Consider the following 17,523-nt stretch of genomic DNA (forward strand, 5'->3'; position numbering starts at 1 on the left):
ATCCAGATCGCAAGTCATCTAGGTGTTTGTGTAATTCTAGGTAGTCAGAGAGTTGTGTGTTGATGATCTTCTCAATGATTTTGGCTGTGAAGGGAAGCAGCGAGATGGGTTGGTAGTTGCTGAGTACTTTGGTTCAGCTGTGGGTTTTTTAAGGAAGGTGGTGACTTAGGCATGTTTCCAGCTATCTGGGAAGGTGGCTGTCTTGAGGGAGGTGTTGATGGTGGCAGTGAGTGCAGCACTGATCGTAGCTCTTCCCAGGTTGTAAATAAGGTGGGGGCAAGGGTCTGTAGGCACCCCAGAGTGGTTTGTCTTCATTATTGCTGCCATGTCCTTGATTGATAGAGGGTTCCATGCTGTCAAGTGGTAGTCTTTAGTTGACGGCTGGGAAGGTTGAAAGGGGGTGGTTGGGGGTTCAAAGCTGCTGTGGATCTTGGAGATTCTTCTGTTGAAGAAGTGGAAGAGGTTGTTGCAGAATTCTTGTGTGGGGTGATGGTATTGGTTGCAGCTGTTGGGTTGGTAAATTACTTAAGAATGCCGAAACGTTCCTTGCAGTTGTTGGAGCTAGATGTGATTCTCAGGGTTAGGGCATTTTTCTTGGTCTCTTTCATTAAATGGTGCTAGTGTCTAAGTGCGGCCTCATAAGTGTTTCTTTCGGTGGTCCTCCATGTGGTTGATTGTTGTATATTTTGGGTCTGCTGTTTTTCAGGGACACCAGGGTATTTGCTCATGTGGTGATCCATTTGTTGAAGTTGTTTGTGTTGTTCGTGTGTTGTTCGTGTGATCTGGGCAGTTAATTAAAGGGCATTGAACCATTCCATTTCAGCAACATACTTCCCTAAGTTCCAGAAGGGATTTAAGGTGCTGCTAGCTTCCGTAGGGTTGAATGGTGGCCCTGTTATGTGGAAGTGGACAATGGAGTTGTCTGTCCATGTGAGTGGAGTGATGGGGTTGACTTTAACCTTGTCTCTGGAGGTGAATATGGGGTCCAGGGTGTGTCCGGTCATGTGCGTAGGGCCTTGTATGAGCTGGGTTGGGTCGATGTTCGTAGACTTTCAAGCAAGTCCATGGAGTTGAAGTCCATCGGGTTGTCGAGATGAAAGTTGAGATCACCCAGGAGTATGAAGTGTTTGGTTCCCATGGTTAGGGGTGTGGTGAGGTCAGTTGCTGAAGTGGGCGCAAGGTTCTGGGGCCAGTAAGTGTGGGCGCCTTTGTCAGTGGTCTTACTGTCTGTCTGAAGCTTGAACTGTATGTGTTCTATAAAAATGGTTTCTGGGTCAGTGTAAGAGGTACACTTGATGAAGTCTCTCTGGATGATGCTGAGTTCTCTTCCTGGTTTATGGGGGATCGGACCTGGTGCAGGATTTTCTATCCAGTAAGGATAGCTCAGGCGATGTCCGATGCCATAGTGGGGTTGAGCTGGGCTTCGATGAGGAAGAGGGATCAGGTGTGTTGGTGTCAATGAGGGCTCAAGTCTCACTGGAGTGCTTGCTGAGTGAGCATGTGGTGAGGAGCATGCATTCGAGTGAGTGTTGTTGGGTGGGGTAGGTGTGTGGTGTTATGTGAGTGCGGGTCTTGAGTTCTGACTTGGTGAGGGGTGCAGTGTTTGGGTGGTGGGAGGCATGTGAAGGTGGCAATGCAAGCAGGCAAAGTGGCCCATCTTGGACTGAGGTGTAGCACAGCAGTAGCATTTGTAGAGGCATCCAGGGCTGAGCAGGGAGAGTTTGTCGGCGCTGAGGTTCGGGAAATGCCTGGATCAAGATTTCTGGCTGTGGCACAGTCCAGGGGTGGACAGGCATATATGGGCTTGCCTTCGGCGTGCATGCCCGTTGCCTCCATTAAGTAGGGCCTTGGAGAGTGGGAGGAGCGGTTGAGGGCAGTGAGTGGTGTCAGCAAGAGTGGGAAAGTCTGTCAGGGAGCATGGGAAAGTCCAGCGAGGAGAATGGAAAAGTGTGCCAGGAGTGGCAAGGCAGGAAAACACAATTGGGGGACCAAATTGGGGATAGAAACTGACAGAAGAGACCAAGATGCAAAACGCACAGTAAGAGCAGCAAAAGATGCAAAAAGAGGCAGTTGAAAGGAACACAGGATGCAAAAAGGAGTACTTAAACAGAGACAGGAGGCAGATAGAACAGACAGCATAAAGAAAGAAAGAGTAATTACCAAGTCTGGGGCAGAACAAGCAGCTAACAGGAAAAACAACAGGAGACAGACACCAACACGAGTGAGAAGGGCAAGGCAAGGTCAAGGTCACACTGAAGCAGAAGAGAGATATCTGGGCAACTACTCAATGGGGTCCCGCTGCAGCCTCCATTAAGTATGGCATGGGAGAGTGGGAGGAACACTGGGGCAGAGTGCTGGTCTTAGCAACCGTGGGAACGTCTGATGGGGAGAGCAGGAAAGTCCAGTGCGGAATGCAGGAAAGACCAGTGAGAGGGGCGAGATGGGAAAATGCAATAGGCAAGGCAAATCGAGGGACAAAAACTGACAGAAGAGACCAAGATGCAAAATGTGGCAGTAAGTTGAGCAAAAGATGCAAAAAGGGGCTATCGGGAGGAACAAAGGATGAAAAAAGGAGTAGTTAAAGAGAGACAGGGGGCAGATAGACAAGACAGGACTTTACATGCCATTAATGAGAACAACTTTCTGATATTAACTCATTTGTGCTTGCATATTGGACCAATATCTTTCAAAACTGCTGTATTTGACCAATTCGAACTTTTTAAATGCGTAAATCATAAAAAGAGGTATACTGCAACCCATTTTCTGATATAAACATTTACAATAACACAAAGTTTTGGGGGTTTACATCAATTGACATTCATAATAGTGGCAGTTTTCAATTGCTGATACACTTGAAAAGTATTATATGTGAAATGTGATGCCACAATTAACATCAGAAAAATGTTGTGCGCCATGCATACAGTAGAAAAGGGACCAAAAAAATCACCCCAGCCCAAGTTAGCTTGTTTCAATAATCAAGGACCCTAATTTTTTTGACAAGGCTTAAAAAATACTAAGCATTAAAATAAATACCACAAATTTTGTTTTATAAAAAAAATAGGTATACTATTACATTATTAGTTTTTACATTATAACACTTTTTGTAACGTTAACAATTTCAAATCATTTACAACTTCTGAATAACTTTTTAACTCCAGAATAACTTATACATTTTTAACAAACATGAACAACTGTCAAAGTATATGTGTATCTTTTTAACAAGCGACGTAAGTTTTTAAACTCTTAGGGTGGGGGCTAAAATGATCAAAGTGGTGCATCTGCCAAATTGGTGGCTGTCCTTTTGGACAGCTGTTGCCAGCAGGGCACCCACAACAGGTGCAGGTTAGGTTAGGTGTAGGTTAATGCCCATATTTATCTTTGAATCGCGTCGTCCTTCCACCACATAAGGGGGTGCAAGGGTGATGCAACGCTAAAGTCAGATTTATTAATCAGTGGAAGACCACCTTGCGTGGCACTGCATGGACTGATAAATCTGGAGCAACGCAAGGCAGCGCACATCAGTGCCTTGCATTACTCTGCTCCAGAGAGGCGTTTCATGGGTGGAGTGTGAGTGTTCCTAAACATCCACCTTTAGATTCTGAGGCATACCAGATTTACCAATACTAGTAGACCTGGGAATGTGTCAGAATGGTACGCCTCCGAAGGGGAGGTGTAATGAGGAGAAATAACATAAAGATATGTAAGATTTAAAGCCATCAACCGGGGCCCCTTCTTGCTTCAGTGCCTTCCGGAGGACACTATTTTCTAAGGCTATGGTAACTTCTTCTAAGCTTATTAGCTTCAAGCATATGAACAGTGAGGTTGAATATGAATTTTCCGAACTTGAGGAGATATCAATATTATTCTGGTTAAAAATCCCTTCAAAGTGGCTAATCGAAGCTTGAAGGGCAACTAGCGCCTCCACGGTTGGCTGGGGATTACCTGTGAGAAAAGGAGCATTAACAGTTTTCCAAAATATGGTGGAGTCCCCAGTTTCTGCAGCACATTCCAAATTGTTCCTGAAGTTCTTTTTTCATTGCCATAACTGATAGCTTATAAAACCTTCTTAGGTCTTTGATCACACCTTTATCCATAGGAGCTATTTGTAAAGCTTTTGTTAAATTCTGATTTGCTCTAGAACATTGGTTGTCAACCCACCCATGGAACTTACTGGTATTTTATTTATACTTGCCCACTTGAAACTGCCACCATTTCTGTCTGAGCTTTCAGTAGCAGATGCAAATTTGTACCCTTTAGCTTGGTTACTAGTAATATGGATAGTGAGCATAAGGACTGAGTGATCACTAAGGGCAGACTGTTCTATCTTGAGAGATCCGAACCAATTCAATTTGTTCACAGATATTACTATGTGGTCGATAATGGAATAACGGTCATTACCGTGAAATGTGGGATGCAAAGCGCTAGATTCCTCCCTGTCCTGCTCAATCAGCTCCACATTTAGTTGGTACATAACTTAATTTGATAGTTCACCATATGGATCATGGGGAAAGTGCAATTTTTCTTTCCCGTAACAATCTTGGTAGCTGCAAATGGTGCTATTTATGTGTTGGCATTTACTTGTATTAAAGTCCCCACCCCATATATATGTGTAATCAGTACCAGTGTTCTTTTCAACTGGTCCAAATCCTTTCTTAACTCCACCACAACTTCACTTTGTGTACTATTAAAGTCATTATTATAAAAAGTAATCAGGATGGATCAGGATCCCAAGACCTCTGCGACTCCCTAGCCTCCTACTTCCACTGCAAGATTGCAGACATCCACGACAGCTTCAGCACCCAGACCCCCGGCAACCACCAACACCGCAGATTAACCTCCGACCAACCTCCTGATCTCCTGGACCCCCGTCAATGACAACGACACCATCGAAATCATGAACACCATCCACTCCGGGTCTCCATCTGACCCCTGTCCTCACCACATCCTCAACAAAGCAAGCTCCATCATCGCACCCCAATTATGGAAGATCATCGACAGCTCCTTCGAGTCCGCCACCTTCCTGGAGAGCTGGAATCACGCCAAGATCAATGCCCTCCTCAAAAAACCCAAGGCGGACTCAAAGGACCCCAAGAACTTCCGGCCTATCTCCCTGCTGCCCTACTCGCCAAAAGTCATCGAGAAGGCCATCAACAGACAACTAACCCGCTTCCTTGAGGAGAACCGCACCCTGGACCCTTCCCAATCGGGATTCCGCAGCAACCACAGCACCAAAACCACCCTCATCGTCGCCACCTACGACATCAGAACCACACTGGATAGTGACAAAATCGCAGCCCTCATCCTCCTGGACCTCTCGGCTGCATTAGACACCGTCTGCCACCACACCCTACTCTCACGCCTCAGCAATGCTGGAATCCGTGACAGAGCCCTGGACTGGGTCACCTCCTTTCTCACCGGCAGAACCCAGAGAGTCTGCCTCCCTCCATTCCGCTCGGAGGCCACCGAAACAATCTGCGGCGTACCCCAGGGTTCGTCCCTCAGCCCGACCCTCTTCAATGTCTACATGGCCCACTCGCTAACATTGTCCGGTCACCCAACCTCAACATCATCTCATATGCTGACGACACCCAGCTGATCCTCTCCCTCACCAAGGACTCCACCAAGACCTTCCTCCACGAAGGAATGAAGGCCATTGCCAAATGGATGAAGAGCAACTGCCTCAAACTCAATTCCGACAAGACAGAAGTCCTCATCTTCGGCTCCACCCCCTCCACATGGGATGACTCCTTGTGGCCTGCCACTCTCGGAACCGCTCTGACTCCCATCGATCACGCACGCAACCTAGGATTCATCTTGCACCCCTCACTATCCATGACCCAGCAAGTCAACACCATCTCCTCCTCCTGCTTCAACACCTTCTCCATGTTCCAAAAGATCTACAAATGGATACCCACCGAAACCAGAAGAACAGTCACCCAAGCCCTCGTAAGCAACAAACTGGACTACAGCAATGCCCTCTACGCAGGAACCACGGCCAAACTCCAGAAGAGGCAGCAATGCATCCAGAACGCCTCCGCACACCTCATCCTGGACATCCCCGCCACTGCCACATTACAGACCACCTGAAAAACCTGCACTGGCTCCCAGTCAATAAGAGAATCACCTTCAAACTCCTCGCCCACGCTCACAAAGCACTGCACCAACACCAGACCAGAATACCTCAACAGACAACTCTCCTTCTACACCCAGACCCGGCATCTCCGCTCCGCTGACCTCGCCCTCACAACCGTCCCACACGTCCGCAGAACTACAACCGGCGGTAGATCATTCTCGCACCTCACCGCCAAAACGGGGAACACTCTTCCCACCCACCTGTGCCAGACCAAAGACCTCCTTGCCTTCAGGAAACGTCTTAAGACCTGGCTGTTCGAGCAGTAGCAGCACCTCCCCACCGCCTTCTCCCACCTCCCCTCTTCAGCGCCTTGAGACTCTCACGGGTGAGTAGTGCGCTTTACAAATCCCTGATTGATTGATTGACTTATATTTATGGTCAATAAGTAAAAAACATCAATTGGTAATAATGGGAACCAATAAGAGACTTCCTAATAATAATAGGGGCTAAGGCTGAGATAAGCGTTGCTAAACCTCCCTTTGCTCAGCCACAGTCTGAAGGGATATCTGGGGAAAGAACAGAAGTATAGCTGCCTACCTGAAAACCTGTTATGTGCCAAATTTCTTGAAGACAGATTGAACTATCAGAATTTATAATTCTTAGCCAGCTAGGGTTTCTTAATTTATCTCTCCTCCAGCAACATTCCATGACTTGATTACCAGAAAGTATGCTAGACTGGTAGCCTCCACCAGATCTCCCCCTAATAGTGTTGCCACTCCTGTGATACCAAAACCTGAGGATGATTACCTAGCCCTTCAAGTTCCTCCCGTCAATCCTGTTCATCTAAATAAGGTCGCAAGGCAAATTTGTTTGAAGTAGAAAGTGGGGCTTGATGAGAACAACCCTCTGGCTGAATTGGTACTTGATGGCAACCCAATTGCAGAAGGGAGCACAAGGGCAACACAACACTAAAGTCAGATTTATTAATCCACAAAAGGCCACCTTGCGTGGCCCTGCATGACTTCCGATAAATCTGGGGTAACAAAAGTCAGCGCAAATCACTGCTTTGCGTTGCCCTGGCCCAGGGTGGTGTTCCATGGGCGGAGTGCGGGTGTTCCCACACATCCACCTATGGATTCTGAAACATCCACAGGCTTAACAATACTAGTAGACTTGGGAATGTGTCAGAATGCTACGCCTTCCCAGGGGAGGTGTAACGAGGAGAAATATGTTTCTTTCTCCTCATTTTTTGCACCATACATAGAAAGAGGGAAATGCCTCTTAGGATTTTGTTTGTGCATAGTGCAAGGGTGCCTGCATTGGTGCTAGCCAGCAAAACGTGCACCAGCATAAGGAAATGACAGGAAAGCACTGTATGATATTGAATATGGAGCATTTGTGCCCTTTACCTTTCACGCAGTCCAGCACAGCAAGGCAGGTTGCTGCGTTGCGCTGCCTGATGTTATTATAAATATGCCCCTAAATGTCTGGTATGCGTCTCAGTTCTGACATTCCCTGTCAATAGAGGGGGGTTAAACAGTCTTAAGTGGTCAATGCAGTTGTGATGCTCCGCCAAGCAGAATCACAGAAGCAGAGAATGCTGGGCCCACTGCAGAAGGAATTCAGTGGTGTTGGGCATTTTAAATATTATAAGGAACAGGGGTCCCTTATTCTACAAAATGCAATATCATTTACACATAGACCTACAAAGAAGTCTATGTATGATCTTAAAATAAAAGATGTTTATTTAATATGAAATATTTTTTAAAAAATTGAGAGAGGAACCACAACATAGAGAAACTGAAATGAGTTAAAATTCTTTCAGCACATACAATGAAATGAAAAGACAAAAACATATGTTATTGATAATACAACCACTATATGTACAGGATCACACATAGTGAACAATGAATGTTGAACATAATATTATAGAGAAATTCATTAGTTGAGTTTAGGCGTGAGAAAACCAACACAATCCATTACAATAATATGTGTCAAATCCACACAGTGCCCATACTCATACAAGGAACCAATTACAAATCATTAAATGAGTTAGGGTACAACACTGTCGACCTTTTGATCCCATAATGTACACGGGATCATTATCAGGATCAGGGATTTTAAGATCATACACAGACTTCATTGTATGTCAATGCATACATTATATTGCATTTTTTAGGATAAGGGACCCCAGTTAATTATAATATACTTCAAACTGGTCCCTTAAATATCCTTGAGTTTCTCTTGTTTCTTTAGAACAACGTTGGGCATTTTGGAGCATGCTTATGATAAAGGCCAAAGTGTCTTCTCCTCTGGCCAGTCAATAGGTGGAGAGAGCAAACCTTCTGCTCAGGCCCATTGTAAACTCTGTTAAAAGAGATAAGAAAAAGCAGGCTAGTCGACCCCTGAATTCCCTCCCCAAGGTGTGAGGGCATTCACTTCAAGAAATTTCCAGCAAACTCCATGATGATACAAAAATCTACCTGCCACCAAAAACTAGCAGTTCTTCTATTTATGTCCAAGTCACCCTACATCGCCAGGAGCTTCAGTAACACTGCTACCCTCCCAAGGTGTGTTAATGCTGAGCAGGACACTAGTTCTATTGACAGAATCCAGAGCTGCTACCGTACAGCATTGCAGCATAAGCAGATCCCCCAAATCCTGTTAGCCCTAGCCAGAGTTGGCCAGTCTAGAACTCCCTGTTCACTCTGGGGCAGTAGCCACCTAGCCCCAGCAGCCTGCTTGAAGCTGGGGAAAATATATCAGTTCCAAGCGATACAAGTAAAGCAGCCCTATGACGGTGCAAACAAGAGCCCTAAGAAGATGGTAAAAGGAGGTAGATCCTTCTCTTGCACATGAACATATATAATATGTAGCATCCACCCTATTGTGCTGGGTATGCACTACTTACATGAGTGTACAGCAGCTGTGATCCTTACCTTGGAAAGAGCAGAGGCTATCAAACTTGCCCACTGGTCTTCTGATTTAGTCAACACCATTTTTGATGGTATGCATTCCTGAATAACCTGCTGCATATGTTGAGGCAACTTTGAATTCTGGAACTGAACATAGTGATGCTTTGCAGCCAACTGCACCAAATCATCTTCCTGCAATAAACGATTTTGTAACAAAGTAAGATGCAATAAAAATGTTTTTAACAAAATACAGAGATTTAATTATTTCTTACAGAATACTTTCATGATAGTCCCTTTAAGACATTGCATATTTTTTACTCTGATGATCACATCCCTCCCTTGAAGTAAACAAGGCATTGCTCCATACTTGAACCATTGTTCCTGGCTGTGCTTGTGACAAATCCAGCACTCAACATCAAGGATGTGCCTTGGCATATTTGCGTGACTCTGCTCAACCAATTTCCAAATATACAAATATTGTTTTCTATACTATATATGCACCTTCTCATAAAGCCCAGTTTGCTTCAGAATTCAAAGTCCTTGAAAGGAAAGAGGTCTCTTACTTTTTCACAGACATACTCTCCAAAGCGGATTCCGCGTATAATTTGATGATATATTAGATTGGTACTTTTTGCATCTTCCTTGGAGTTATGCCACGGTGTGAATATCTCCTTACGAAAGTAGAGACGCCAGGGGGCATGGTGTTCTTGTTCTCCTTGTGCTTTTACCAGCTGTTCACACTGGGAGACAGCATCCATCAGATGATCCCGTCCGTTGCCAAGAGACCAGACCTAACAAACAAGTCGTCATGTATATGAGGAAAGCACCATTTCAAACATTGATAATGGACAGTACCATTTTGCTAGAGCAGACCATGATGATCTTATAAATATTTTAACTGCACCAAATACATTTTCTTGATACAAGTATGTTTCTACTTTGATAGATTTTGTGTTTGTATGTGTGTGTGTATGCTCTTCCTCTGACAGATTTCCACTTCTTAAATGCAGCCAATTTCAAGAGCCCGATAAAATGTTTCTATAGAGCCAAACCATGCATTTAACTTCAGTGGTTTGTTCATCTAACAGCCCTTATACATTTCTGTGGCAGAAGGAAGTAGCTAAAATAGCTTCAGCAAGTCTAGAGTAGGCTCCTGAGGCAAACTGAAACCATGTTCGGGAGTCCGGGAAGGGTTTTGAGGAGTGGCTACAATTCCTCCGTAAATATTTGGCAAAATGAAGTCAATTAATTCACTGTCTATTCTACTCCCAATCGCCTTGATTAAAAACCTTAGGCCACTCTTAAGTGGAGCCCTTTCAATACCACGTCCACCGCTGCTAATCCTACCTACGACCACCATTTAAAGCACAACAGGTACAAACCGAAAAAACTGTAAAATGACTTCTATCTACTGAGAGGCAACTGCAAATGTATAAGTGACATGGGCTACTATGACTTTAACAAAAACATTTTGGCATGCTCTGTTCAGAGGTGATATAACTATCTAAAGGTCGACATCACCACCTTCCATAGCATAACTGTGTCAGTCCTTTTAATGCAAAGCAACTCCTGCCATGGAGGTAGCCAGGTTAGTAGTAAACTAAGGGGGTCGGCGCTGATGGTCAACAGAAGACCACTAGCACGCAGAACCCCCTGCTGGCCACATAAAAAACATTCAGCTGGGCCAGCAGCCGGCCCAGCTGGATGCATGGCCTGAACATTGACGCCGGCTCCAAATGGAGCCGACGGCAATGTAGCAGTGTGGCAGCTGCAGCAGCACCCGTCACGCATTTCACTGACCGTAAATCGGGCAGTGAATTGCGTGATGGGGCTGTGCATGGGGGGCCTTGCAGTGCCCATGCCAAGTGCATTCACCCATTCTGCCAGCCTTTCCCTGGCGGGATAAACCGCCAGGGAAAGGCTGGTGGAACCTGACTCATTATCCGACGGGCAGCACGGCTTGCAGCGCTGCCCTGTCGGATCTGAAACACCGCCAGCGCCAGGCTGCCTGATGGCGGAAGCTTGCAGTGGCGGTGTTTCCAAAGTGGCAGTTCAGTCACGAACATTATATGGTGCTCTGGCCCGCCATGCCGGTGGCGGTAATTACCGCCACCGCCGGCATGGCGGCCCAGACCACCATGTTCATAATGAGGGCTTAAGTTTGTCAGGTCCTCTGAACTTAAAATGATTCCCCTAATCTTGTCACTAAACAACAGGCCTAGCTCTAACATTTCTTCTACAGCCCATTTCCTGATAGCAACAGCTAAATGAAGGATCCCTCAGAATTTCAGACAACCCACAGGGGTTGAAACACATTGAATAAAGACTAAGGAAAGCCATGAAACAACATTGTAAAATCTCATAGTCCCAATACTTGTTGATTTTTCTAAAAAAACATTGATATCAAACCAGCCTGCACTGAGGGAGGGTTAGTGATTTTCTTTAGGATAAGTCTATGTAAAAACAAAAATAATGTTTACCTATCCAATCAGATCCTAGTGTACACATTTGTCTTTAATATCACATATTTATTCATACAAATTTCACTTGCACCGTGATGCTCTAGTTTCGCAAGACACTTTCACCTAAAAATATATAAAAAAAAGATATAACAATTGATAATTGTGAAAAAGAAGTGACAAGTTCTTTGTCACATGCTTTGAATTTTATTTAAAAAAAAGAGAATCAGTTGCCACTAGAATAAAGTCCAAGCAGGACCTTGCTGTTGAAACATATTTTGCACTGATGAGGAAGCAAAGGATTATTTACAACGAATACTATGTTACTGGCCCTTCCTGCTCCTGTCCTTAAAGGTCCCTTCCTTTAAAATTATAGTGTATCCTGAATATCATGAAGCATGAATAATGCATTATACATTTTTGATAAAGAATATCAACAGAATAGACTTTGTACAGATTTACATTATTTTAGTGCATCATACAGCGAAACAGCACAACAGGTTAGGTGGAAAGTAGGATTTACCTTACTGGAACATGTTCTTGAACACAACTTGCCCTACCCTCATCCAAGCAGGTGACATAAAACAGTGTCATACGCCACATATACAGATGGTGTAATCACCAGGTATCTACATTACGCCATTATGAAAAGCAGCAGTGGGTACTTATCCCCTGGACAACAGAACTATGTCTATTTGCCCGGATCAGGGGTCATCTGTCATTTAATTCACTGTTTGCCTTTAACTTCCTTCCAACACATCAAACATTTGACCTGGTTTCTCAAAGTCTTTTATCTTTTCTATGTAGTAACTGTAAGAATTGGGTTACTGGTTAAGGGGGTGAAACCGTACTCAAGGCCGGAACCACAATCCTTATTAGGGTGAAGTCACAAGCAAACCCTAACTTAACTTGTGCCCAGCCCTCGGGTAGCTTGGCACACCGCAGTCAGGCTTAACTCAGGGGCAATGTGTAAAGTATTTGAGGGACACTTTAAAGAATAACACAGTTCAAATACACCACAAAAGGATCCCACACCACTTTAGAAACATTGAGATGTTAATAAATAAAACAAGACTAAAACGAAAAAAATCTAATCAGTAGAATTGGAGATATTAAATGTTAAAGATTTAAGTAAAAAATAGGGCCAAAAAGCATGAACCGCCAACTGTGGATATCTGGGGGCACAGGACTGGGACAAAGTTACAAGTTTGTGCTGACCGTGATGGAGCGCAGGATGACTATAGGGACCCAGTTAGGCCTGGTGAACGAAGTTTCTTAAATCCTGGTTTGCAGATCGTTGTGAGAGTCGGCATCGAAGATGTATTGTGCAGCCGGAGAAATGCATGAGTTTAGAGATACGGGGAAGTTGTGGTGCAAGGTCCTGCTTTGTCATTGAGGATCCCATTAATGGGCTTGCGATGTGAAGTCTGGAGTCATAGAGGCTGCCATCCACGGGGGATGTGAGGGCCTGAAGTGAGCAGCAGTAGTTTGGATGAGGTGATGGGCTGCAGTGCAATATAGGTCTTTACTTCAGAACTGATCCATGCAACAGCAGTGATGTGTCGATTCTGCTCGGGGTAGCGCAGCACAACAGAGGAGACACATTTGTTCAGCTGAATCCTCAGGGGCTAGGCCCCCTTCCAAGGGTCCAGGATTGTGATGGCACCATTTGGCAGAGTAGACTCAGAGATGGCAGAGTCCAGGAGCTGGGTTCAACGTTTTTGGAGCCTTCTGTTCCTTTGGCTCTAGTCAGCAGGCCAGCCAACTAGCCCTTGGAGTCACTCTGGGGACCTTGGTTCAACAGATGCCAATCCAGGACTTTTCATCCAGGCAAGAGGGCAGCAGGCGGCAGGTTCACACAACAGGGCAGCAGTCCTTCAGATCAACAGTCCAGTAGAGTGGCAATCCTTTCAGCAGCACAGCCTTAGTTTTTCCTGGCAGAATATTCACAGGTCCAGAATGGTACTGAAGAGGTGGTGTCTGAGGCCCAATATTTACACCTAGTGCCCTTCCTCTGGAAGATAGGAGAAGCTTCTAGAGGTTTCCATTTGAAGTCCCAAGGCATCCTGCCTTCCCCTGGCTACAGACTAATTACAGGGGTAATGCAGCCCTTTGTGTGGAGGCAGAGGCAGGACACAGCCTATTTAATTGTAAGTAGGGTTGTGCTCAGTTCTGCCCATCCATCCTGCCAGTGATGGCCTATCCAGACACACCTAAGCTCTCTACTGTGTGTGGCTGTCTAGGAGGAGAACACAAAGCCCAACTGTCAGCTACACCCAGTCATGTGACTAAGAGACAAGCTAGAGGCACCTAATAGCTAAGCCAAGGAAACGCAAACTTTCTAAACTTTCAAAAATGTAATTTAAAATCCAACTTTACCACTAGAGAAACCTTTACATGTAGTACCACTTTACTAGGGTATTATAAGTAAATTACCTATGTCAATTGGGGATAGGCCAATGCCACCATGTTTTATGGAGGGAGCATATGCACCTTGGCACTAGTAAAGAGTACACACTGCTAAGGCCAGTAACGAGATCCGCAAAAAATGGAGATTGAAGACAAAACTTTTATGAGGAAAACTGCCCTAAAGCTGACAGGTCTAACAGTAACCAATAGTACACTTCACATGCCTGGGTGCCCAAAGCTCTATTTAAAGGCATAAAATGGTTCTGAGAAAAAAAGGTGACAGACTGTTTCATTTGCATCAAGCTCTTACAGTACCCTTAACATGAATTTGTGATGCGTCTTAATCACCATCTTATTTAAAAAAAAGTTAATTTATGATTCATGGATTGAGAAAGGTTTCAGCCAAACAATGCATTTAGCGGGCAAAAAATTAAGGCTGCAATGAATACTGTATTCCTGGGAAGGAAATTTGCACCGGCCTTGTGTGCTGTCACAAATGTCTGGCAAATAACGTATGACAGGGCTGTATTTCAATCCTAAGTAGGTCTAAGTTTATGAATTTGAGTATAAGTCATATTAACTTTAACTGAACAAGCACCTCAAACATCTCTTTACTGGTGGACTCTTTCTAGACACTGTAAATATTCAGGCACATAAAAATGTATATTGTAAATCACATTTGGCTAGAACCAACAAGTATGCCAGGCATGAGCTGTCTGCATTCGTTGACAGCCCTAGAGATGTCAAGAGGTCTATGGAATGTGGCTCTTTTGAGAATTGTCTATGCCTAATACCACCACTGTGCTCTGCTGTCCATATAGGACTGTACCTGTACCCTTTCCTTTATAGTGGAGCTGCTGCTAGGGCTTAGCAGTCTGTGGAGATCTTGTGGGCTGATTCAGTATTGAGGAGTACTGACACCAACTTTGTACACAATACTGAATCTTCACCTTTCTCTGTTCACTCTCTTGTTACCCGGCTGTCTGGTGGTCCATCACTCCCAGATAGGACTGCCTACCCGACAACACCTACACAGAAACATCTATTAGTCCTTTAAACTATTTGCTTTGAGCTTTGAAAGCAGAAATACATCCTACCCATCTTTTTGGATATAGCTCCATCAGTTTAGACTGCAGTGTCAACTGTTTCTTCCATAAATTACATTTTCATTGTAGCGCATTGTAGCCCCTGTCTACCACTCTGTCCCACTCATCTCAGCAAAAGGTAGTTCATTCAGCCAGCCTTGACTTTTCAAAATATTCTTTTGGGCCATGTGACAAAAACTGGTGACTGCAATGTCAAAAGGACATTTTTACAGCATGACTGGATGCTAACTCTCCAATATTGAGGATGGTTTTACTTCCAGTCTTTTGTCCTTTCCCAAGTATTCCAGAAAGTATTTTATCCTGTCTCGGGTGGAAAAGGAAGCCTTACTGAAGGGTGTGCAAGTATTCTACGTGTGGTGCAGAACATGTTGGGTTATTAGGGTTATCTTTGGCTTCACTGGTAGGTCATATGGGAACCATTTCGTCTTGTGTGTGTGCCATATAATTTTGAATAGTTTTATGATTTTATCCATCAACCTATGGGATAAGATTATATCATAAAGTAAGGAATGTTGTACATTGAAAATTGTTTGCTGTCTCTAGGGCGCCACTCAGTTGGCAAGTTGATTGCAATATTTCCCAACAAACTCATTATTTTTGCTCTACATCTTCCACTCCACTTTCTTTGGTTCTGTCCAAAGTGTTTAAGACCTGAGAACACAGGATTTGTCGGAGCTGGAAGCCCTGTATCATATGCTTGTGTTATTTTTCTAAGCAAATCTACCTCTCAGTGGGGGGAGGGGGCAAAGTGTAAAATCTTTACCTTCATAAGAAAGTGCCCTACTTACCATTGGCTCTCTGTCTGCTGCAAGTATAACATGAGTTATGAAGAGTACTTCCTGAAAAGCAATGTCTAACAGCACTTTAGATATAAGGACACTAAAGAAGAAAATACTCTAGCCCTCATTACAACCCTGGTGGTCGGTGTAGAAATGGCGGTAATACTGCCAACAGGCCGGTGGATAAAAACATGGCTTTACAAGCATGGCGGTGACTGCCATGCTAAACTGCCACTTCTCCACTCCCACCGCCAGGGTGGTAATGACCGCTGGGCTGGAGACTTCGGTCTCCAGGCCAGCGGCTGTCACAACACTGCCGGCGGTATCACAACCCCACGTACCGCCATGGATTTCGTGGGGTTCTGTACCGCCACAAAATTAATGGCAGTAGGCACTATCAGAACATTCCTTCCCTGGCACTGATAGGGGTCTACCCCAACCCCCTACCCCTCCCCAGAGTCCTCCCCCCACACCCCTGACCCCCTACCACCTGCCAAAGGTGGCAGGACCCCCCTCCCCATGCCCCCAAAATCGAAACATACCCCTACCCTACACGCACACAGACACTACCATTACACATACCCACACACATACCAACAAACATACCAACAGACACACACACATAGTCAAACACGCACACATACAAACACACACACACACATATTTTCAAACACACAATACCCCTGCATGCATACACACACTCACACACCCCCTCTACACACACACACCCCCATGCACGCACACAACACACAAAAATCCCCACTCACCTTCCCTAACGGACGATCACCTTACCTGGTCCGGTGATCCTCCGGGAGGGAAAGAGATCCATGGGGGCTGCTCCGCCGCCAGCACCCCGCCACCAGACCACTGCCACACCGAATCATGGGACGTGATTCGGTGGGCGGTGTTCTGATGATGTGGCGGTGGAGGTGGAGCAGCCTCCACTTCCCCGCCGATCGCCAGTATGGCTGCTGGCAGCTCTCCGTCCGAAAAAGGACAGAGGGCTGCCAGCAGTCATAATACGCTGTGCGGAAAACCGCCTGCACTGGCGGTCTTTAGCGCAGTGGTACCTCGGCAGTCTTCCAAAAAGACCGACAAGGTTAAAATGAGGGCCTCTGTATTCAAGTCTACTTTACCATAACAGTTTTGAATAAAGGAACTAGGCTGGAGTTGTAGAGGTGGAAGTGGATCCTCTGACTTATCACAGTTCGACGGGTCTGGAAAGAAGACTTAGCCTACATTATGAGTTGGCCTTTAAATTCCAATATGTGTGGGAACTCATGTTATTTCAAATATCAGAATTACGAGTGTTGTGATAAAAATCACGTTCCCAGAAAAAATGTAGCAAATCAAACCTATCAGTATTTATTGGGGAAAAATGCCTGGTAAATATCAGGACATGCACATTGTAGAACGGTAAGCCCTAAAATCTGCATGTTATTTTCTATTTACGGGGAAAAACTCTTATTAAATTCGAATTTATTGGATGTGATAAATAGTGCACCAATTACTGGCCCACTTGTAATAAGAGCCTACATTTTCAGACGTATATGTAACAGGGAGATGCATCAAGGTAGAACATGGCTAGTGAGAGAAAGCCAGACCTGGACATAAGTGGAAAGCATTGGCTACAATGGAGCCTTGAATCCTAGATTAAAGGAGGAATAAATATTAAGTGTTGTGATGCAATAAACCACAACATCTAAGGAATGAGTGGGTTGCCCAACACCCATGAAGGGTTGGTTGGTCTTTCTCCCTTTGAAGAACTGTACCGATGGCCAT

General features: G+C 44.9%; 1 protein-coding gene across 2 annotated transcripts in view; it reads right to left on the reverse strand.

The window, feature by feature from the left end:
* The window catches only part of MYO7B (myosin VIIB), a 1,466,311-nt gene that overhangs the window by 366,286 nt on the left and 1,082,502 nt on the right, over positions 1 to 17,523 (reverse strand). For both annotated transcript variants that reach the window (XM_069213753.1, XM_069213751.1), the window contains 2 exons: positions 9,552 to 9,779; positions 9,013 to 9,180 (listed from right to left, as the gene is read on the reverse strand). In XM_069213753.1, the coding sequence (XP_069069854.1) occupies positions 9,013 to 9,180; positions 9,552 to 9,779 (396 nt within the window). The remainder of the gene's footprint in view (positions 1 to 9,012; positions 9,181 to 9,551; positions 9,780 to 17,523) is intronic.

The sequence above is a fragment of the Pleurodeles waltl genome, chromosome 11, assembly GCF_031143425.1.
Source record: "Pleurodeles waltl isolate 20211129_DDA chromosome 11, aPleWal1.hap1.20221129, whole genome shotgun sequence".
In the NCBI taxonomy this organism is placed as follows: Eukaryota; Metazoa; Chordata; class Amphibia; order Caudata; family Salamandridae; genus Pleurodeles; species Pleurodeles waltl.